The sequence below is a fragment of the Tachypleus tridentatus genome, chromosome 1, assembly GCF_004210375.1.
Source record: "Tachypleus tridentatus isolate NWPU-2018 chromosome 1, ASM421037v1, whole genome shotgun sequence".
NCBI lineage: Eukaryota > Metazoa > Arthropoda > Merostomata > Xiphosura > Limulidae > Tachypleus > Tachypleus tridentatus.
Genome location: NC_134825.1, coordinates 131112287 through 131137398, shown reverse-complemented (window position 1 = coordinate 131137398; position 25112 = coordinate 131112287). Strand labels below are relative to the sequence as shown.

At 32.5% G+C, this 25112-nt stretch overlaps 1 protein-coding gene across 4 annotated transcripts in view; it reads left to right on the top strand.

The window, feature by feature from the left end:
- The window catches only part of LOC143223874 (complement factor B-like), a 59334-nt gene that overhangs the window by 22168 nt on the left and 12054 nt on the right, over nt 1-25112 (top strand). For 3 of the 4 annotated variants that reach the window (XM_076452350.1, XM_076452356.1, XM_076452362.1), the window contains 8 exons: nt 4901-5098; nt 5393-5581; nt 9354-9536; nt 11214-11387; nt 16857-17095; nt 18440-18572; nt 21887-22003; nt 23607-23816. In XM_076452350.1, coding sequence (XP_076308465.1) covers nt 4901-5098; nt 5393-5581; nt 9354-9536; nt 11214-11387; nt 16857-17095; nt 18440-18572; nt 21887-22003; nt 23607-23816 — 1443 coding nt within the window. Of the gene's footprint in view, nt 1-90; nt 109-4900; nt 5099-5392; nt 5582-9353; nt 9537-11213; nt 11388-16856; nt 17096-18439; nt 18573-21886; nt 22004-23606; nt 23817-25112 lie in introns of those variants that run through there. The other variant, XM_076452366.1, reaches the window with a different exon arrangement.

Genomic DNA, 25112 nt, shown 5'->3' with positions numbered 1-25112 from the left:
TTAATCTACATTAAGAATTCTAAACAGTAACGTTGATCTAAGTCCTGAAATTAGCTTAGCCCAGCTTAGGAAGTCTTAACAGGTACACTTTTCTAATTCTAGAATTAGGTAAGTACATGGTTTCAACTCTGAACAGTTACGGTTTACTAATTAACCTTATAGAAGGGGAGAACAGCATAAATGAAAAAGCGATTTTAATATTATCAATTAAATCGTGGATTTTGAAAACTATCTTCATTAATGCACATAACCCATATCAAAAGCTAGCTGAACACATATAATAGTTGTGATAAGTAGTTTATAATACTATAAGATTACTTATTTATTAAAAATGGCTGGTACGGATAGAGAAAGCACTAATAGAGGAGCGAACAATGCTTTCTCTACCCATACCAGCCGTTTTTAAATATATAGTTTTCTTTACAAGTGGGTTTTCTCGTCATCACGGATTATAAGATTACTTGTTTGTTTCTTTTCGATAACGATCTCTATTTGAGAGGAAAGGATATTGTGACACGATGGATTTGGACATTTACTGACTTTGTTAGGGGATCTACTTATGGTTAATTGTACCTTACATCAAAAACATAGCAAAGCAACATTTGTTTGTTTGTGTGTGTATATGTAATTTCTTGCTTTGTGTCGTGTTTGATTTTTTTCTAGTGTAAATTCCAATGTCTAGAATAAAAACAAAACACACACACACACACGTATTTAACTATAAACAAAATCCATTGCTTTTATAAACAAAACAGAAATGCTGGATTTTAAGGTTATATCCCTACTTCTGAAATTAAATTTAAATATGTATAAGGCTGTAGACATTTATGTTAACTGAGGAACTTTCTCATTTGGTTTTGGTTTAGTTTTCTTGAATTTCGCACAAAGCTACACGAGAGCTATTTGCGTTAGCCGTCTCTAATTTAGCAGTGTAAGACTAGAGGGAAGGCAGCTAGTCATCACCACCCACCATCAGATCTTGGACTACTTTTTTACCAACGAATAGTGGGATTAGTTGTCACATAATAACGCCCTCCGCGGCTGAAATGGCGAGCATGTCTGGTGCGACGGAGATTCGAACCTGCGACCCTCGGATTACGATTCGAGTATTTTAACCACCTGGCTATGCCAGTCCTCATTTGGTCTTACAGGTTAATTCTTAGTAAAACTAAATCAGTTTCAAGTTACTTTGAAATTCTTAAAATAGTGCTATCTTAGTATAACCTTAAGTATTACCCACAAAAAAGCAATATTTAGTGACGAAACTACGGGTGTAGATAAGGTGGCTAGTCATATTTAGTTTATGGAAATATCCAAAGAAGACTGAAATATTAAATTGTGATACACCTCACCAAAATAAAAATAAAACTGGTGTAAATAAACATATATATATTTCAAACTGATGAAATATATTGATTTAAATTATTTTATCTTCTCTATATTGAGCCTATAATAATATTATTAACTGTTGACGATCTATTTGAAGGTGTATGTTTAGGTTTTAGTTATTTGAAGAAACTTATTAAAAATTATATATATTTATATGTATACAATAAAACACTCTTACAGTCCCAAAGTAGCGAGTCTTTATTCTGATCGAATGGAAGTTGTTTCACGGCTTATAACTCTTTCTTCGATATTCTGAGGATCTAGAAAGTAAAACCTAATTAAAATATGTTCAGTAAAATTTAATATAGTAGTAAAATTTAAAAATATAAACTGTAAAAGCTTTAAACTTAGATTTAAAAATTTCCAATATGTAAAAAATTATTTAACTAATATCAAACCTTTTTTATAATACTAATTTTGTAAAACTAATTGCATAAATTATTTACAAAATTTCTTTGCAAAGGTTGTCTTTAGATGATTGGTTTGTAGTTTGAAATTCTTATTTTGGTATTAATTTTTTACCTTAATTTGTAAATATTACCCAAAATACATTAAATTAAACTTTATTTACTTTACCTCAATTGAAAAGTTATACGCTCTGATCAAGCTGAGTATGTGAAGATGGCTCAAATTGTTTATCGAAATGGTATTTGAAATATCTTCTCAATAAGCCATCAGAAATATACAATAGTATACATTGTTTCTTTTTATAACAATATCTATGTAATGAGTGAGTCACATATTCTGTAAATATGTTTTTATTTTCATTATACACACATATATATAACATTTTTATACATTTCTTTGGTTATAATTTTAATTAATTCTTTTAAGAATTTCTTTATAAATACAAAATATTATTTATTTAATTTTTAAATGTTAATTTAAAATCATTGTACAGTTCAGTGGCGTAGACGAGATAACTCGTCCAAGCCGATCGGTAACACTGTGCCACGGACGAGTTAATTCGTTTTTAATAATACCTGACTTCAACGCTAGATGTCAGCATCATACATACATTTGACCTACTTACAAATTGTTTCACTTCGATCCAAAATGGCGTCACGAAAAAAGTTACAAAATGAAGAAGCATTAGAGTTGTATTTTGAACTTGGTTCAAAGTTTGAAGATAGCAGTGGCGATTCAGAAGATTCTTTGAAAAATACGGAAATACAAAGCTGAGATGTTAGTGAAGATGATGATAACTGGCCATCAACCAGCACTGGTAAACAGGCGATAACACCAGGGGGTAAACGTAAAATTGCAAGTCGTGGTAAGAATAGTTCCAAGAAAAAGTGCCCTAATGACAATGATTGGAATGCCGAATCCTTTGCTGCTCCAGTTATAAACCCCTTCTCAGGAAATCATGGTGTCCAGTACGACGATTTGAGCCAAGACTCAAAGCCCTTTCATTGTCTTCAAAAGTTCTTCCCTCCCACAATTGTCAACCATATTGTAACAGAGAACAATAAATATGCAGAAACTATGATGGCCTGCGCTGATTTGAAGGAACATTCTAGAGTAAAATCATGGAAGCCAACTAATGAGAAGGAAATGTATGAATTTATGGGTCTAATAATGCTAGTGGGTATAGAAAGTAAACCAACTATTTTCATGTACTTCAGTACTTACCCTTTGCTTGCCACACCCATTTTTGGTTAGTGCATGTCAAAAAACTGGTTTCTTTTGGTGCTATCGATGCTACACTTTGCTGACAATACCCAGGAATATATTGTTGACCAACGACAGCACAAGATACAGCCCATTATTGTCCATATACGGGAAAAATTTAGAACCTCATATGTACCAAACAAACATGTTTGCATTGACGAATCTTTGATACTATGGAAGGGTTGATTGGGATTTCGACAGTACATTCCATCTAAAAGGGCTAGGTTTGGAGTAAAACGTTATGAGCTATGTGAAAGTGTAACAGGCTTTGTTTGGGACTTTTCCATCTACACTGGTGCTACTATACAGTACAGCACTAAAGAGGGCGGACAGGGCGAACCATTGTTTGGACAAAATTATATGCTCTATTTGGATCGTTTTTTTACAAGTCCCACCTTAGCGAACTCATTGCTTGATCGTGACACCTATTTGTGTGGGACAGTAATGACAAATCGAATTGGGATGCCGAAATGTTTCACAAATATCCAAAGGGGAGAAATGGAAGTGGCACAAAAAACAGCATTGGTATTTTTCACTGGAAGGATAAGAGGGACATTTTCATGTTGAGTACAATACATGACAATACCATGCAAAACACTAGAAAAAATCAACCGTGCTACTGGTACAGCTATTGTAAAACCAAAATATGTCATTGATTACAATCGTTATATTGGAGGGGTTGACTTATGTGACAGTGTGTTGCATGCTTAGCCGAGTATGCGCAAGGCTGTCAAGTATTTTTTCACATGATGGATATAGCAGTGTACAATGCTTTGGTAGTTTACAAATGACTGGGAAACAACCTGTCTCTCCTGGAGTTTAGACTCGGTGTCATCTGTACCCTGATTGAAGATTACCACACCCAGCGCCAAAAATCCACCAGAGGCCGGCCTTCCTTGGAAACTCCCCTTCGCCTCACAGAACCTCACTTTTCAACACTTATTCCCCAAACAGAGAAGAAAAAGCACCCCACTAGAAAGTGTAAAGTGTTCTCTGACAAATCCACAGGGGGGGGGGAAAGCAGATATGAATGTACTAATTTCAAAGTGGCTCTTTGTGTTGACCCCTACTTTAGAACATTTCACACGAAAGTGAATTATTAAATTATTGTTTCATGTTTTGTACATATTTCTTCATTTTGTGTACTACTATAAGTTTGGCTTAGAGAAAAAAATAGTATTTGTTGCTTATTTCCTTTGTTTTAAAAATTACTTAATTTTGTTGAAAAAAACCCGGCATAGGAGCTGCTGTAACAGCTGAAATACTTGGCAGTCAACAGGTTAAATGTTATTATTTTTGGGGTTGACTTTCAACAGCTTTATGTATTTTCTAAATTATAAGTTTTCGGAATACAGAATGATTATTATGAAGGCATGAACCCGGTCCGGTTTGATTACAATGAAGACTAACCATTTACGAAGTGGAAGGACTTTTTATATATGTACGTAATAGAAGTAAGAGTTAAAAGCACAAAATCAAAGGTGAACATGAATGTGTATTTATATTTTTTGGAGATTGACGAGACTGCTCCCTATTTTTCTCCCTCTTTCCTTTTTATTTTAAAATTAAAAGATTTTTTCAAATGTAGATACCTATTCAATTTTACATGGCTTGCACGAAAATAAGAATGTAGTTTAATTTTATCAAAATGTTGGGTGAGACCACATTATAGTTTAGTGTGGTTTTAGGCATACACCAAAAGCAATTGATTATAAATTTAATTATTTTACGTTCTTAAATACGAAGAACACTCAGTGATAATTGGTTCAATGCTGACTAATTAGAGATGTTGAGTACCTTCTAGGCTAACTAGTATATTTTGTGGTTTAATATCTTTTAGCTCGCAATGCAACAACCTGTCCTTTTCCATTGGACATACCTAAGGTAGTTATGAAGCCTTGGAAACAAGGAGATTACTATCTACCTGATGATGAACTGGAATCCTACTGTGATACTGGATACAGACTGTTGTCCGGTTCCGAATATTTATATTGCAAGGAAAATGGACAGTGGGATTCTCAGTTTCCCGTATGTGGAGGTATGTGTAACTAGAGTTTTTTTTTTGGAGCAAGTGGTTAGAATTGTTGATGTCACAATACATACAATTATTTAGATATTTTTCGTGGATTATAAAAATATTTTTATTTGATGTTTTTGATAGACATCCATAACAAGTTGATAATTCAGAGTGTACAGTGGACCAAAAGTATGGACACAATATTTTTTAACATCCAAATTTCAGTGAAGCTTTCATTAAGTATTCACTAATCGTTGATTTTTTTTCTTCTTAAACCAGAATTTCTATACTTACTTTTGTCTCATGTTATTACAGTAACTTCATGTAGGGTGCCACAACACCTGGAAGACGGAAGAATTGTTGAGACTGAATATACTAACCTAACAGACGTCTCTGATGGCTTTAATCTAAATTTCATTTGCGATCAAAACTATCGTCTCATTGGGAGTTCATGGGTGAAGTGTACTTATCTCGGTTGGTCCAGTAATTTCCCAAAATGTCAACGTAAGTAAGATGAAAAGTAGTTACACTAATAGAGTTTCTCTGTTTACTGATGAAACCATTGTCAAGCCAAATTATTACCCTAATAGAGTTTCTATATTTACTGACGAAATATTTTCCAACCCTACACAAATAGTTTCTCTGTTTACTGATCAAATTCTATTCAAACCTAATAACTACGCTAATAGAATTTTTATATTTACTGACATAATATTTTTCAATGCGACACTAATAGAGTTTTTCTGTTTACTGATAAAACCTAACTTCAAACCCAATAATTACACTAACAGAGTTTTTATATTTACTGACGAAATAATATCCAATCCGACACAAATACAGTTTCTCTGTTTACATATGAAATCTTTTTCAAACCAAATACTTACGTTAATACAGTTTTTATATTAACTGACAAAATATTTTCCAATCCAACACCAACAGAATGTCTCTGTTTATTGATGAAACCTTTTTTAAACCGATTAATTACGCTAATAGAGTTTTTATATTTACTGACGAAATATTTTCCAATCCGATACTAATAGAGTTTCTCTTTTTACTGATGAAATATATTTGAAATCTAATAATTACGCTAATAGAATTTTATATTTACTGACGAAGTATTTTACATTCCGTCACTAATAGAGTTTCTCTGTTTACTGATGAAACCTTTTTCAAACTGGATATTTACGATAACAGAGTTTTTATATTTACTAGCGAAATAATTTCCAACCTTAAACTAATAGAGTTTCTCTGTTTACTGATGATACCTTCTTCAAATCCAATAATTGAACTAATAGAGTTTTTATATTTACTGACGAAATAATTTCCAATCCGATACCAGTAGAGTTTCTCTGTTTACTGATGAAACCTTCTTCAAACCCAGTAATTACACTAATAGTGTTTTTACATTTACTGAGGGAATATTTTCCAATCCGACAGCAATAGAGTTTCTTTGTTTACAGATGAAATCCTTTTCAAACCGCGTAATTACGCTAATGGGGTTTTTATATTTACTGACGAAATATTTTCCAATCAGACACCAGTAGAATTTCTCTGTTTACTGATGAAATCTTTTTCAAACCGGATAATTACACTAATAGTGTTTTTATATTTGCTGAGGGAATATTTTCCAATACGACATTTATAGAGTTTCTTTGTTTACTGATGAAACCTTACTTCAAACCCATTAATTACACTAATAGAGTTTTTATATTTACTGAGGGAATATTTTACAATCCGACACTAATAGGGTTTTTTCTTTGTTGATGAAACTTTTTCAATCCAAAAAATTACGCTAAAAGAGTTTTTATGTTTACTGACGAAATATTTTCTAATCCGATACAAGTAGAATTTCTCTGTTTTCTCATTAAACCTTTTTCAAACCCAATAATTACACTAATAGGATTTTTATATTTGCTGAGAAAATATTTTCCAGTCCGACATTAATAGATATTCTCTGTTTACTGATGAAACTCTATTCAAACCGCATAATTAAGCTAAGTGAGTTTTATATTTACTGACGAAATATTTTCCAATTCGACACTAATAGAGTTTTTCTGTTTAGTGATTAAAGCTTTTTCAAACCACATAATTACACTAATAGATTTTTTATATTTACTGAATAAATATTTTCTAATTGGAAACTAATAGAGTTACTCTGTTTAATGATGAAACTCTATTGAAACCGCATATATACGCTAATAGTTTTTATATTCAATGAGAGAATATTTTCCAATATGACACTAATTGAGTTTTTCTGTTTACTGATGAAACCTTTTTCAAACTTAATAATTACACTAATAGAGTTTTATATTTACTGAGGGAATGATTTCCAATCCGACACCAATAAAGTTTCTCTGTTTACTGATGAAAACTTTTTCAATCAAATAATTACGACAATAGAGAGTTTTTATATTTACTAACGAAATATTATCCAACCTAATACTAATAGAGTTTGTCTCTTTACTGATGAAAATTCTTCTAACCCAATAATTACACTATTAGTTTTATATTTACTGACGATATATTTTCCAATGCGACACTAATAGAATTTCTCTGTTTTCTGATGAAACCTTTTTAAAACCGATTACTTATGCTAATGGAGTTTTTATATTTACTGACGATATATGTTCCAATCCGACACTAGCAGAGTTTCTTTGTTTTCTGATGAAACCTTTTTGAAACCGAATAATTAAGCTAATAGAGATTCTACATTTACTGAGGGAATATTTTCCAATCCGACACTAATAATTTTTCTGTTTATTGATGAAAGTCTATTCAAACCGCATAATAACGCTAACACAGTTTTTATATTTACTAAAGAAATATTTTTGTATTTCGACACCAATAGAGTTTCTCTGTTTATTGATTTAACCTTTTTAAAACCACATTATTACGCTAGTAGAGTTCTTACATTTACTGAGGGAATATTTTCCAATCGGACACTAATATAGTTTCTCTGTTTACTGATGAAACTTTTCCAAACCAAATAATTACGATAATAGATTTTTTATATTTACTGACGAAATATTATCCCACCTGCCACTAATAGAGTTTGTTTGTTTACTGATGAAACCCCATATTTAGGCTAATAGAGTTTTTATATTTACTGATGCTATATTTTTCTAATTCGACACTAATAAAGTTTCTCTGTTTACCGATGAAACATTTCCAAACTGCATAATTAGGCTAATAGAATTTTTATATTTACTTACGATATAATTTCCAATTCGATACTAATAAAGTTTTTCTGTTTACTAATGAAACTTTTTTGAAAGTGCATAATTACGCTAATAGAGTTTTTTATATATACTGACGAAATATTTTCCAATCTGACACTAATATAGTTTCTGTGTTTACTGATGAAACCTTTTTCAACACCATGAATTATAGTAATAGAGTTTTATTATTTACTGAGGGAATATTTTCCTATCTGACACTAATAGAGTTTCTCTCTTTACTGATGAAATAATATTCAAACCGCATAATTACGCTAATAGACGTAAAATACTGACGAAATATTTTTAATCCGACTCCAATAGAGTTTGTTTGTTTACTGATGAAACCATTTTGAAACCGTTTAATTAATGCTAATTGAGTTTTTATATTTAATGAAGAAATATTTTCCAATCCGACACTATTAGTGTTTCTCTGTTTTCTTATGAAGCCTTTTTAAACCGGATAATTACACTAATAGAGTTTCTGTTTTTGCTGATGAAATCTTTTCCAATCCAAATAACATTTGTTTACTGATGACTTAATCTGAACTAATTAGCTGTAATAATTAGCTTGTTAGTTATAAGTGTAATGATGTTTTTAAAAGAAGTAACTCAGTAATCTCACACACTTTTTATGTATCACAGAGAGCAATTAAGTAACTCCTGAACTTTCGTTAAGTAAATCAAAATGTTATTCCATTTTATTCATTCTCCTTAATTTTGAAGGTTAAAATTAGAAATAATGAATAACGAAAGAAAAACAATTTACTTTTTACCTCGAGTGATATCTCTGAGAGATTTAATACTTTAATTGTTACATACAATGAAGAAAATTACAGAAGTGAAAATTTTTCTTTCGACCTGGTTATCATGTTTTTGAATTCAGTATTCTACAGCTGCACTTGATGAAATTCCAAAGTGAGTCAATAAAATAGTTTTCTATTTATAACTGATGTGAATTATTTTTATTATTTCTGTAGTATCTGGTATTAAAATTATAGTTTATGTGAAAAATATCTACAACTAATGAAATTTAGGTTAAAACAACTTTTTGCTTTTAGTTATAACTTGCCCTGATCCAGGAATTCCAGAAAATGGACAAAGAAAGGGATCTGGTCCGTTTAACATTGGAGATAGAGTGACCTTTTCATGTTTTTCGGATTACACAATTTTAGGATCAGAAGAAAGAATTTGTTTAGGAAATGGAAGATGGAGTGGAAGACTTGCTTCTTGTGATCACCAACGTAAGTAACAAAATATTATTGTGGAACAGGAAGAGTTTACTAGGTGTGACCATCCAACGTTTATCGTTTGTTATTTATTTGACAGACACCTTCATATATTTAAAATCGGCTGGTATGGATAGATTAAGCACCAGTAGAGGAGCGAACAACGTTTCGACCTTCTTCGGTCATCGTCAGGCTTTTTAAGAAAGAAAGGATAGCTGGTAGCGGACCACATGTTTGAAGGCGGTTGTGTAATTGTGGTCAGCTACCAGTCAGTAACCATTTCTTTCTTTGTGAACCTGGCGATGATTGAAGAAGGTTGAAACATTGTTCGCTCCATTACTGGTGCTTTCTCTACCCATACCAGCTGTTTTTAAATATATAATTTTTTCTACAAGTGGGATTTTTCGTCATCACTGACAGATACCTTCTTTTAAAGATTACGAGGCAAGGCAAAACCTCTTTAAATAATTCAGAAGCCAAATAAAAACATGTTTAGTGTATTTTTCGTGCAGTTTATTTTATTCGTTTTATTTTTCTATTTTAATGTTTATTGAGGAACCTACTAAAGTGAACAATTACTTCAAAAATACAATAATAGCAGTTTTTACAGATTTTAATGACTACAACGTTTCGAATCATAGTATCGAATCATCATCATATGAGAGAAGCTATTACCTGGTGATGACTCCATCTAGGAGCGAAGCGTTGTAACTATTAAAATAAGTATTTGCGTGCTGTAAAATTTGTTCCTATTGTATTTTTGAATTAATTCATGTTAAAGTTTGTATTATATAAATATTTACTAAAGACACTTATTGATATTCGTATATGAAGGGAAAAACTTTGAATTTAAATCATCTATCCTTATTTTGGAAGTTTGTTCATTTTGTTATTATGCACAAAGCTACACAAAAGGCTATCTGTGCTCTGTCCTACAGGGATCTCGAAATCTGGTTTTTAGCAGTATAAATGTATGTGCCACTGGAGGACTATTTTTTTAAGTAAGCTATTCTTAGGTCTAAACTTAAAAGCGTATACACGCTACACTAGATACCTTTTTACATGTGATAAATTGTTGGCATATTGCTTACTTTTTTTTTAATTATATGTCTTTAACATCCTATAATTTTATCTTACGACTTCATACACTCAATCCATAATCTTTAAGAATATACTGAAATATATTTAATAAATTTTAACACCCCTTCATTTAACAGTCCATCGATGGCTCAACGATAAACGTAATGGCTTATAATGCTGAAGTTCATTGTTAGATCCTTGCAGTGGATACAATGCAGATAGCCCATTGTGTAGTTTGACGCTTAAAACAAACAATACATTTTCTTATGAGAGTCAAGTAATTATACAATCGTAACCTTTTCTTCTATGAGTACGCTAGTAGTGCCACTCATGTTGGAGTATTAGTATATTTATATTATAGCAGGTTTTAATTTGTATAGATTCTTGAATTTAAAGTATATTAGAAAATAATAGGATAAATATTAAATGTTTAGTGTCGTATGAAGTTAGTTGGTAATCTATATCCAGGAATGATTAGCAATTAACATATATAAAAGCTGAGACTGATAGTCGTGAGAAAAAAAAAAGAGAGAATTTGAAAATAATGAGTCACAGTTGAGTGTTTCTATACTTACTTTATTATAATACCTCATCTTTATTTTATATTTTAAGGTTATTACTGTCCTGATCCTGGCGTTCCAGTCAATGGATTTAAATCAGGTAACTCATACAACTTAGGAGATACTGTTCAATTCTCTTGCAAGGCCGGTCACAGCGCGATTGGATCATCAAACAGAACCTGCCAAGCAAATCACAAGTGGTCAGGGGAACAGCAGTTTTGTCTAGGTAAGGTTTCATATTTTTTCTTAGTTCAAAAACTATATAAAACATGTAAAATAAGGAGTCTCGCTTTCAGAAAAAAATATCCGAAAAAACAATAACCACTGACAGTATTGTTTTATGTTACTTATCATCTTACTATACAGCTGTTTACCAAGATCATTTAGAAAAAATAATTCATTGGATGGTGTATGAGGTCAAGAGTTTGTCAACCTGTTAGTTAACCTGAAGATAACCTAGGATGGTAGAAACTTTGTTCTCGTTTTTTTATTAGTAAAAGTGTTAATATCCATACAATTGTTCTGAGATACATTTTTATTTCAAGTGGGTTTCTCCTCATCAAGAAACGTTTGTCACACACCTAACTTTGTCACTCGTCAATATTTATCCTAAATAACAATATTTCTTTACTAAATGGATAGATAGTAGATATTTACCCCTACGAGCCTGAAACCAACTATTTAGTTTTACATGGTTATTAACATGGTATAACTTTATAGTGTACAGTTTTTTATTTGCTGTTACTCTTTGTTTTCAAACTGTAGTTTCACGTTTACCATGTTTTTCTTGCTTATTTAAACACAATAATAACGACATTAACAACAACAACAATTAAACATTCAAGTTCGTATTAAGAACTGATTCCAGTCTTCTTATATTTAGTACTTATTAATTTGTAGCTAATTTTCGTTTTTATGGTAATTTCTTTAACTGTGTTTTTTATTAGAAAAAAAAATCCGGTGGGAGTTTCACAATATTACAAACAATTGAAAAGGAATATCCCAGTCAATATAGTTTAGGTAATGTTGCACATTATACGTTTTTTCGCTTGCACTTTTTGATCGGTCAAATTTAGATAACTATCACGTAAAAGAGTATGTAATACAAAAGTGACAGTAAGGGGGGGACTTCTGGGGTGAAGATACTTCAAAATGTACCTTAGCCTCCCATTTAGCCTCTCTCCCAGACTCCACGAATAATACTTTCTGTTAAAGCTTGTTTGCTTCCTAGATATTACAGTACGTGTACCCACAAGATGTAAAGTGCAGCCCCTCATTTTTTATTTTTGGTAGAGCCCACCTTGACCACTTCATTGAGAAGATCCATTGCTGGTCCTGATGTGACTAAACAACCTTCATTCTCTTTTGTTCAAAAGAAAAATCTAATTTTACTGGTTTAGAGTCAGCTACGAACTTAAAAGTACGAATCCTCAAATGGTGTTCATTCTCATACCGAACATTCATAGGGTATTAGTCTTTATGACGGTGTAGGATTTCATAAGTAATCTCTGTCTTCGTTAATATATGCCATTTATCACAGGTAGATAATCGGTTCATAGTAGCAGTAGTAATGGAGTTATATATTGTTTGAGGATTCAGAGAAACTTCTATTTATAAACAACATACAATAATGCACCCTTGGAAAATGAATTCATAAGGTGAAACCAAATTATTGTTTTCAAAAATCGGTTTCAACACCCACATTGAATTATTTCTCACGAACATACTTTGATTAAGAAGGTTAAATTGTAAGGGTTGAAAATATTGTAAGGTAGAAGCAGACATTTTTGGAAAGATAAACTAAAAATTGTAGATATTTCAACTGATTTTCCGACTTGCACAGATAAATTTGGTACTAGAGAAGTGTGATCAACTCTGTTCAGCTCGAAACAAATACCTTATTTCACACGTTTTTGACTATGGAAATGGTTGCTACTCACAATTCTGCGTTTTAGCCAAAGTTTCACCAATTGAAGTTCAAATGTTGTAGGAAAAAAACCCATCTAAGTTAGCATAAATCCAGGAAAGATAGATTTACTGCTCAAATGTTACAAAAATCACTACTGTCTGGTTGTGATTGAAAATAGTAAAAGTGTCATCAATGTATCATTTACATTAAAGCAATTGAAATGAGACAATTCTCTTACTATTATTTATCAAAATCACTCTAAATCCTGTAAACTGTCTCCTCCCACTTTGATCATAAAATTCTTCATGAGTCAGCGATAAGCTTACGGACTTAACACGCTAAATTCTGGGCTTCGATTCCCCCTGGTGGACAGAGTGCAGATAGCCCGTTTGTTTTGTGCTAAAACAAACCAACAAATTAATCATAACATAACCCATTATACACGAAATGCGACTCCTTTAGTGGTGACTACGTTAACCTACAAAACAGTATGTAATAAGACAGTGCGAATATTAGACGAAGACAAAATTAACCTGATATAATCTCTAGCTTCTCGTAAAGAAATGTCGGTGTAAACATTATACATCAAAAGTCTGCATCAGTTTACGCATTACTAGAAAACTATTAAACTATGTATAAACACAGAATCTGAAAATTCCAAACTACATTTAACCGTGAATTCGTGGTTCGTAAACTGTGACATAAAATTAAAAAAATAACACGGTAAATTATTTTTATAAGTGTCATTGTTTATAAATCCGGTGAAAATAACAGATTTTATCTGTTTAAACAGTAATTTTTCTTTTGTATTGTGAGTTAGCTTTGTTATAATTTTTATTAATTGCGTTTGATTTAGAAAAATCCAATTTTAAACATAATGTATCAAAATAACTGAAGAAACGTTTGGCTCCAATGGATGCTTTTTAATGATATAAATGTTTACAAATTGTATTCTCTGTATAGCTTTTTTGACTGTCGATTTCTGTTGGAAGAATCTTTGAACATTTAAGACGTCACGTAATTTATACTATTCCAATAATTGAATAAAGATTAATTTCTTATACGTGCGAAACTGCAATTATTACATTCATTTTTCTGAAAGATTATTCATTTAAAACTTGTCTTCCATAACTACCAATTAAAGCTCTTAAAAAGTTATTTAACCCTTTCCTTGTTTTATGTCATTCAGTGTTTCCTACGGATACACTTATTTGATTATTTACCCAAATAGTTATGAATGAAGCATACCCTTTATTACTATTTAAAGACGGTGAAGTAAAATGTTTTACCAACAAAAAAAATTTATAGGTTTGCATTTTCTCTTGAATGTATTTGTTTGTTTGTTTTTAAATTTTGCGCAAAGCTACACGAGGACTATCTGCATTAGCCGTTCCTAATTTATCAGTGTAAGACTAGAGGGAAGGCAGCTAGTGATCACCACTCACCGCCAATTCTTGGGTTACTCTTTTACCAAAGAGTAGTGGGATTGACTGTCACATTATAACGCCCCCACGACTGAAAGGGCGAGCAAGTTTCGTGTAACAGGGATTCGTATCCGTGACCTTCAGAGTGTGAGTCGAGCACCCTAACCACCTGGCTATACCGGGCCTTTCTTTTGTGTATCGTATCTTAACTTATCATTTTTAGTGTCTTGTGTGAGTGATGCTGATATGAAGCTTTCTTTTTAACCTGTTTGTTGAACCTAAGCAACCAGTTGTTATTGCCCCGATCATAAACATCAGCTGCATATCATATAAACGTAGCTGTGTATCCAGCACATGTGCTCAGCAATGGCCAGTTGGAAACTCTCTTTATTAATCTGAAAATGACATAAGAAGCACGAAACGTTGTTCTGTAATTTATTTTAAATAAAGATTTATAAAGTTTTAATACCCATACTAGCGGTCTTTATAATACACTTTTTATTTCAAGTGTTTCTCGCCATCATGAATTGCTGCAATAAATCTATTAATTCTAAAGTAAAATGAAATTAGAAGTAAAATTACAAAACCAACTGTTTCTTTGTCTCATTTTATGCAAAAATAATTTAGAAGGAAAAGAATTGACTTACTACATCTTACAATGGATCAGCCGTGGCCTAATATTCAGCGTGGCTGAAATGTAAATGACACATTTTATATTCAGGTTCAGATTATACTATTCATTCACACGATTGCAGTTCAAGAGTTGGTGGTGGGTGTTTCTGAATACCTGCCTTCCCTCTAGTCGTGTCTTTCCTGGGACAACGGTAAGACTACAGATTTATAACGCTAAATATCAGGGAATCGATTCCCATCAGTGGACACAAACAGATAGCCCAATGGATGCTATAAGAAAACACGGTTATCCGTAGATAGCCTTTGTGTAGCTTTGTGAGAAATTCTCAAATCACTAAAACCACGTGGTACTCTCGAATCTTTTAATTAATTTTTAAAAAATTACCATATTTTCCCTCTTCCATGTGTTACCTATACGTTCACGGACTTAAAAAACTAAAATCTAGGATCCAATTCTTCGTGGTGGACAAAGCGCAGATGTTCTAATACGTAACCTTGCGCTAAAACAAACAAACAAACCAAACTAGTCTGTTAAAATATTTTGTTGTATACAAAGGACATCTTAAAACAATATTTTCAAATTTATAAGGCAGATGGTGTTTATCAAAGCATTTAAAATAAAACGTAGACAAAATATATGAAAATTTTAATGATACCATTTACGATTGATTCAAATTGTTTACTATAAACTGTTTCACTACTTCGCAAGGCCCGGTATGGCCAGGTGGTTGGGGTACTTGACTCGTAGTTTGAGGGTCGCGGGTTCGCATAATGTGATGCTCAGTTCCATTATTCGTTGGTAAAAGAATAGTCCAAGAGTTAATGGTGGGTGGTAATAACTAGCTGCCTTCCCTTTAGTCTTGGCCTCCCCTCGGACAGCGGTAAGTCTATGAATTTACAATGCTAAAAAATCAGGGGATCGATTACTATCAGTGGACACAACAGGTAGACCAATGTGGTTTTGCTATAAGAAAATTAATACGTCCTCTAGTCTTTGACTCTCAAATTAGGGACGGCTAGCGCAGTTTGCCCTCGTGTAGCTTTGTGCAAAATCAAACCCAACTGTTTCACAAACACAGTATAAAATCTAAACAAAATTAAAATATTCCATTATTGTATTAAATACCCATCTAAAATTTCAGACTTATATCGTTGGTATGTTTCAGTTGAAACTTTTAGAAGAGAGTGTTAGAGATAAATTTATGTCTAAAGGCATAATTAATATTTACGAGTCTTTCTCGTTCGCCAGACATCACTGTAGATTTTTTCTTTGGAGGTATGTTAAGAATAGCATGTATTGCTCTCCTATAGTAAACATCACCAGAATAACAGATGTCATCACTTCTGTAACTGTGAACATGTTGTACCGAATGTAGGCTGAAATCGAATATCGATTACATGTGCTGAAAGTTGCTAATGGTGCACACACAGAACGTTACTGACCAGTCAATAAAAAATTCTATGAGTTTGGCTACAAGATGTTGAAAATTGTATGCCTGTTTTTCCTTAGTTATTTAATTTTAGGATTTTAAACTATAAAAGATGATATTGGACCACTCTATATAAAAAGACACACTTTTGCAAAAAGTAAGTTTCGTTTTTACAAGTAATTCGTTTATTTTGACACCTCTTTACAATTGTGTTATTAGCGTGCGTACGTTATACTTGAATGTAGACGAGAGATTTATTTCTGTTGTTTTCAAACCTGGTTGTTATTTTTACATGACAGAGCCTTACTTCAGTGACAGGCCTATAGATATGATGATGCGTGTAACTCAGCTACTGGAGGAAAAGGAAGAGGAACAGGAAGAGCTATTCGCAAACTTGCCGAGTTCGGATAGAGGCAGAATGATTGACCTTAATTTCCCTGGACGACTTGTAATTTATTTTGTCTTTGATGCTTCGGGAAGTGTTGGAGAAAAATATTTCTACTCTGCAATAAAGTTTGCGAAGGCACTAGTGAAACGTGTACGTTTAATATCTTATTTTACTATTTTTCATTATTGTTACCTTTACCAAATCTTATAGCGTATACGTTTTGGCTACTATATGAGATCGAACCCTATTTATTACTTCCGGTTGTGAGACCGTGTGTGTTGTAAAGTAATGCCTATTGGTAGTGGCGGTGATACCTCATGACATGTTTAGTGTATTTAACTGGGATGTATACTAATTAAAGTAGCGATACTCTTGCTACTTGATGTACAGTGCTGTTATTATTAATTGCAGTTAATCTTACTAAGCATTTGTTTATATGGTATTAGTATACCGTTTTGCTTGCCTTCTAGTAGCTCAACAGTATGTCTATATCGCTAAAAATTGTTTATACCCGTGATGGTCAGTACATAGCCCATTGTGTAGCTTTGTGCTTACCAAAAAAACAAGCAAAGCTTTCGGTTTGCTACATGACTCTATAACTAAATAATAACAGAAAACGTAGTAATGTATCTTATGCGTCAAGCTGTTCTAAAGTCATGCTGTTTAATTTGATGTTGATCAACGTTAATTAGGTTTAACGTGACAACGACTACTGATTAACTTTTGATGAATTAAACAAAAAGATCAATCTTCATCACTGTAATGGTAGCAAAATAGCATTTTCAGAAACCCGAGAACAGACTGTTTTGTTTGTTTGTTTCTTTTGTATTTCGCGCAAAGCTATACAAGAGCTATCAGCTCTAGCTGTCCCTAATTTAGCAGTGTAAGACTAGAGGAAGAGCAGCTAGTGATCACCAGCCACCGCCAACTCTTGGCTACTCTTTTACCAACGAATAGTTAGATTGATCGTCACATTATAACGCCCCCGATCATGTGTGGTGTGACAGGGATTCGAACCCGCGACCCTCAGATTACGAGTCGAGAGAACAAATTGAAACACAAAAAGGCATTTAGGTCCTCATTCATTGTCGCCCATAAAAGTATTTTCAGGAAGGGCAAACGTGTATGTATGGGATCAGAGTTTGCAGGTAAGTCAAAAGACTAAAAAAATATGAGTTATATAAAATTTACTAAAAATATGTAGTTTAACTACGATATCAAGTTTACATCATAATGCATACGATTTTTTTGTGAAATGGAAAGAAGGGAATGCCCCTCCGTTCTTTCCCTCTACATGTTTGATAGTAAGAAACTTTTTGATGGATATTTTATTCTGGTTTCTGAAAAATTCGAATACATTATGGGGCGGGGCTATATTCTACGGAATACTTTATAATTGACTATTTTATTATATAATTATGGGTACTTTTTTATATTAATAACGTGCAAAACCACGATTCAGAAAATTCGTAAAACTGTGTTTATTGATTTCAGATGGGTGTCAAGGAACAAGGAACAAGATTTGGTGCAGTGAGTTTTAGTTCTACTGTGTCAAATAGCTTTCTCCCGCAAGATTACAAAACTGTTGAAGAAGTGCACAGTGCTTTGGATAAATTTAACTTTACAGGTAACAACCAGGAGTTGATAAGGACAGATGACGAATACTTGTTCTTTTTAAACACTACAAAATATTTCTAATAAAGGAATATCATTATTTCAGACATTTACATTAGCAGGTTTAAAATATTTGAGAGAGAAAGTTTTACAAGTTTGCAAAAAACTCTTGCCTCATTTATGCTGTGCTGTTATAAGCTAGTAGTAGGGGATGCAGTAATAACTAAACTTTGTTAAGATCTACAAATAAAATCTGTGGAATTAAAGTTGAAACTTGGTCATTCATATATAACACGGATTTAACATCGAAGAAAGTAAAACAGAGTGCTCAGACTTGTGGAGTTGCCACCTATAGTACTTACGTAATTACCTTGCTACGTTGTTAAGAACTGAAAATAATAAAAATACATTAAAACAAATTATTATCAATACTCACTTTAATAGACATGAAATATTAAGTCTTGTGTTAGTCTGTTATTTTTCATTTCCTTGTTTTTACCCACACACATTAAAACTGAATATAAAAGGGAAGAGAACAGAATTTCAACTTTTCTACAACACAAACATTTGTATATGTTGGTGAAAAGTTGTAAGTCTGTCCACTTTTTCCTACTTCTAGTTTTGCACAGTTTAGCAATAGACTATAAAAACAACCTTTACTCTACAGGTAATAATGAATGAAACTTTTTATTCTAGTCAACGTTTCGCCATTATGGCTTCATTAGGGTTAGTAGTACATAAACTTTGATCTGTGTTTTCATTCCCTTTGTTAGTTTTTGTGCTAGTGTTTACACTATACTTGTTATAAATAAGTGTATATGTTTAATTAAAAGTAGTCATTAATATCGAGTCTCTCCCTCAACTGGAGGTGCTGGATGTCAGGGATCGAAAGTAAAAATATTTCGTGATTTATTATGTTTAGGTGAAACTTGTAAGGGATGTAGCTTACGATTACAATTTATAATTAACAAATCAAATAAAAGCTTGACTGAGTTGTGACTGGTCACAGAAGTCACATAGTTAATTAAAGTAATTGTTGTGTAACTAAATGTCTACTACATGACCCTTCTGCGTCCATCGTTGCATTTGTTTTTTTTTAGATTAACGTGACCAATGCCCAGTAATTCTTCAACAGATAGCTTCAAGCCATGTGACTGGAACTTTGTTACTCTTCGATATGTCATTATAACTCCCCGTTATTCGCTCGATTATATGCATAAGCAAGATCTCGAGATGTGCAATCTGAGGAGCCGTTGTAGATGTAATTAGGTAGTACGTTTTGATGGCCTTTGTTGAGGTAAATTCATCGATTAAATTCCAAGACCCTGTGACGGCACTCAAAAATAGATTTGTTGCTGACAAAAGTGATAGTAGCAGAGCCTTTCGCTAGACCAGGAAGTCAAGAACAAGACCTTCATTCTGAAACAGATAGTGAAGAAAAGTCACGTAATTTGATTTGATAATCACAAAAAGAGACAATCAGCTCGCGTGTATTACTGGTAAGGTACTTTGGCCACTCCGAAACATTGTGTCTCTTTGACTACTCGAAATTTCTTACTAAAATACGTTACAATCATATGAATTGCATTTTAAGATATAGAAGCTTTCGGTCTTTTCTACAATATCTACAAACTCACCGATAAATAACTACCGGAACTTTTTTTTTACATGGCCTGACACTCCAAAACACCACCTCACCTATGATTGAGAGATGGAAAGATCCTGTCTTGAGTACAGCAAAATATTGAGGCGATCTGACATGGTACGATGATTATAACGCTTGAGTCGAAACTTATGGGTCGTATGTTCGAATATTCTTATTGAACATGCTTATCTTTTTAGCCGAGAGAACGTTATAACGTAAAGGCAATCTCATCTTTTTTATATAAAGATTAGCGCAAGGTTTGGCAAGATTCGATGTTGATTGGCTGTCTTCTCTCTAGTCTATCACGTTTTATCTATCGCGGATTATTCTTAATTAGCTTAGTACGAAATTTGGCGAACAAATTCTTAACGTAAAACAGTAAAATCTATTAATATGAGCAACATTTTCTGTTTTCGTTCATTGTATAGATACCCTAATCAAGAAACGTTATTTTGTACTGACTAGCGATATATTGTTCGCAACTTTTGTTTATAATAATATACGTATTTTGTGTGTGTGCGTTTGTGCAAAGTGAATGGAGGAAGATATATAGAGTACATTCATGTGTTTAATACAAAACTAACCTACACAAACTACAACTTATGAACAGCTTATAACCACAGTTTACAGGTTAAAATAAACAGTGGAAAGTCTAGTTATGAATTTGTTTTTCTGCCACCTTTAGTACAAATTTTAGTAATTTTTTTTTAAATTTCAGCTAACAATAATAACATACATAAACCAAGATAATTTATAATCAGAAATTGAGTTTTTCTACAAAGTTATATTGAAAGTTCTACTACAGATTTGTTTTTATGTATATTTTTATTTAATTTAAAATATCAGCTTGACGTTTCCTTGCGCATTTCAGTTTTTTAGACTTATTAATGGAAGGTAGAATTTTTATTTCTTTAGTTGCTCTTTAATTAAATTTAGAAAACAATTTTGATAAACGTCATGAGATTACAAATACCAAACAGCATTTTCCATTACATTCATCATTACGGGCCCAGCACGGCCAGGTGGATAAGGCACTCGACTTGTAATTCGAGGGTCGTGGGTTTGAATCCCCATCACACCAAACATACTTGCCCTTTCAGTCGTGGGGATTATAATGTGACGGTCAATCCCACTATTCGTTGGTAAAAGAGTATCACAAGAGTTGGCAGTGGGTGGTGATCACTAGCTGCCTTCCCTCTAGTCTTACACTGCTAAATTAGGGACGGCTAGCGCAGATAGTCTTCGTGTTGCTTTCCGCGAAATAAAAAAAAATCATCTTTACGAAACGGTCATAGCCTAGTAGTTATCCTTTATGGGAATGGATCGAAGGATCCAGGGTATTCGGCACCATAAAGTTGAACACGTTTGGTACTTTAATAGCTGTAGGTGTGTTATATAAATGATGCCGTCTCTTCATTCTTTTCAAAGAGTCAATCAAGTTCTCGTGGCTGAGTGTGCTACTAATTATTAGGTCAAAATGAAAAATGCTTATACTTGAACTTTAGAAGTCACTGACGTGGTTGTTTAGCCTATTCGCGTATAAGGATCTGCTAAGATGTAAAATTTCGATTACTTTTAATTTGTCTCAATTAAACGAATCTCAACTTTAATAATGCATATTGCGATTTAACATATATTAATTTAGTTACTTTTGGAATACATTTGTTTTCCATTATTTACAGAGGGTGGAACAGCTATTAGTTTGGCTCTAGATTATGTCAAGACGCAGATGATTCCTCTTTCAAAACAAACTTTTCAAGACCAAGCAATGAAGTCCATCATATTCCTCTTCACAGATGGTAAGTTGATAAACGTGAAGTCTGTTATATTTCTTTTCACAGACGATAAGTTGATATACACGAAATCCATTATAGTCCTATTCACAGATGTTAAGTTGACGCACAGAAAGTCCATAATATTTATTTTCACAGATGGAAAGTTATTATACATAAAGTTTATAACATTTCTCGTCACAGATGGTAAGTTGATATACACGAAGTCCATTATAGTCGTCTTTACAGATAGTTGATACACATAAAATATATAATATTTCTCTTTCTAGATGCTAAGCTGATACATAGGAAGTCATTACAGTTCTTTTCAAAGATTGTAAAATTATGGACATGAAATCCTGGCTTTTCCATATATAAATTTTTGGTGTTGTAATATATTATTGACTAGTATCTCTTGATACATAAAGCCACAGTAAGGTAGTAAAGATAGGATAATTGGTTACAAAGTGACACAATTGCCTGTAGCATTGGTTGAGACCTGAAGTCACAGTTAGCTAGGGAAGAGTGGGTAACTGGTTCCAATATTGTATAACTGACTGCTACATTGGATGAAGGTAGCGAAGAGTAGGTAATTGCTTCCAAAATGTCATTATTGCCTTTTCTCATTTCTATTTGACACGTGAATTCATTTTTGCACGTGGGATTGGATAACAGGCCCTGACCATCAAAAGTGATCGCTTTACTATTTTCCTTTTGTTACAACAAAAGAAAAATATTGCAGTAGTTTGTAGGATACTCTTTTGCAGTGGGAATACTGTGATAATTGCCATCATATTAAAATATATTAATAAATGCATCTCAATCTTAGTAGAGGTACAAGGGCCTACTTACCATAACAGTACAGTGCTTTCTAAGGATTGACTTGTTAGCTTTGCTATTGTCAGTACAAAGTGAAAAAAAAAAAATTCTCAGTAAGAGTTCGAGACAGCGACTAGCCACTTCATTTATTATGATGAGAGCACCAAGAACGTAACCATTTTACCTTTAAAGAATAACGATTGACCTGTCTGGGACTGCAAACACCAGGACAGTTTTATAGAAAATCTCCATCTGCTTCCAGATACTAGTGTTATCAACAAAATAGTAAAGTAAAATACAAAAGCAAGAGCTGAATGTACATGAAATTATATGGTAAACCAATATTGTATGTAAAATTACACACAAAGAGGCCTACGAAGATATATGCATAGTAAATTTGGAACGATGAAGATTACGGTGTAATTTGAGGTCTCTCAAATATGGCAAAAAATTTTTGTCATAAACTTTGAAAAAGTATTTTGTTAATGGGAAATCACGTGACAACAATTTAAATTGGGCATCTTTGTATACTGTTATTTTCACTAATCCGTTTTTACCAATAAGTGAAAATATATTTAACTCATGTGATAATAAAAGTTATTTGTACTGGATAGAGATGCTTGCGAACAAAAAACGCACACTATTTTAATGTTTTAGTGTAATTTTTGTGCCCCTAAAATCAACTTAATTATGTTAGGTATAACTTTAACATAAGTATTTATATTGCAGCAGTAAATAATTCTATGGTTGATGATGCTGCCTTGATAAAAGGCATCGATACAGTGAGTTATAAGTTTATTCATATTTTTAGGGAAAGCAAATATGAGGGGCGATCCAAAGCAGGTGGCTAAAGAACTTAGAGAAGAAGCTCATGCTGAAATTTACTGTATTGCACTAACAGGAGATTATGACATAGGTGAATTAAAAGATATGGCGTCTTCTGTAAAAGAACATGTGTACATCCTAAAGAACTACGAAACCTTTGATTGGTTGGTTAACGCTGTCATTAATGGAACAGTAGGTAAGTATTATATATATGTGTTCGGACATGTAGAAGACACTGTTAAAAGCAAAACACGAAATTGTCGGCCTTAATGAACTTCACAAACGCTACAAAATATTTAAACTGATACAAATCACTTCAAATAACAATGATGGAAACAATTGTGAAAATGACTGTTATTTCATGTTTAACCTATGACTAATATTTAGGTATTATAAATGTAAAATAGAGTTAGATATTTTAATTACGTTAAACAGTTATAATACGGTAGATGATGCAAGTAAAACAAATGAATAGGCAATTCTTGAAAAAATATATAGTAATCAGCTTTTTAAATACATTTGGAACATCACGTAACTTATTGGTGATTATAGTCTTAAAATGTTTAGATATGGTTTGAAAGCAGAAACATACCGACCCCCCGTTAGTGAAGTGGTATGTCTTCGGATTTACAAAGCTAAAATCAGCGGTTCGATTACCCTAGGTGGGCTCAGCAGATAACCCGATGTGGCTTTGCTATAAGAAAACACGCAGCAACGTACTATGTTTTATTACTAGTTTTTTGCATTTCACATGAAAGATTACTAGTGTACATAAATTAATTACAATCAGTCTAACTGAACTACAAGTTAAAAAGTGAGTAACCAATATTTTGGTACTATAGTAGGTGGAAACTGATGGTGTGATAATTTAAAAGATTGACAAATCATTCAGTAAGCTACAATTTTCCTGAAATCAAAATATAAAAATATCGTAAGAAATTAAAGCAAAGTAATTTAAGATGCATAAGTGAACCAATACCACAATGTTACAGTTTTAGACCAGACAGCGTTCCAGATTTGTTATTTAAAATGCAAAGAGAATTAGTGTCATAGAATTAATGAACAGCTTATTAGTAACTGAGGTTTGGTTTGATAAAAGATCACCAAACTTATGCTAATAATGGGCTAATTATAAACTCTCGAACGAGAAATGTGCTATAAAATTTCTTTACAGAAATATCCCTAATTGGACCGCGTTATGATTGCCTCTCATTTTCGAAATTTCGTTAGAATCACACAAATGATCTGCTTATAAACAAGGTATAAATATTCGAGTAATAATAACTATATAAACATCGCACTTTTAAATATATAATGATTGTAGGTTATATTACAATTAACATTTTAGACTCGTTGTTGTTAATTATCAGAGACCTAGAAAATGACACAATATTAGAGAATATTCTTTGTATATTCTTAATGTTTTATATTTAATAATATCAATAACATTCAATGGTAGGAAGGACATTCTAATATAAAAAAATATTGTTAC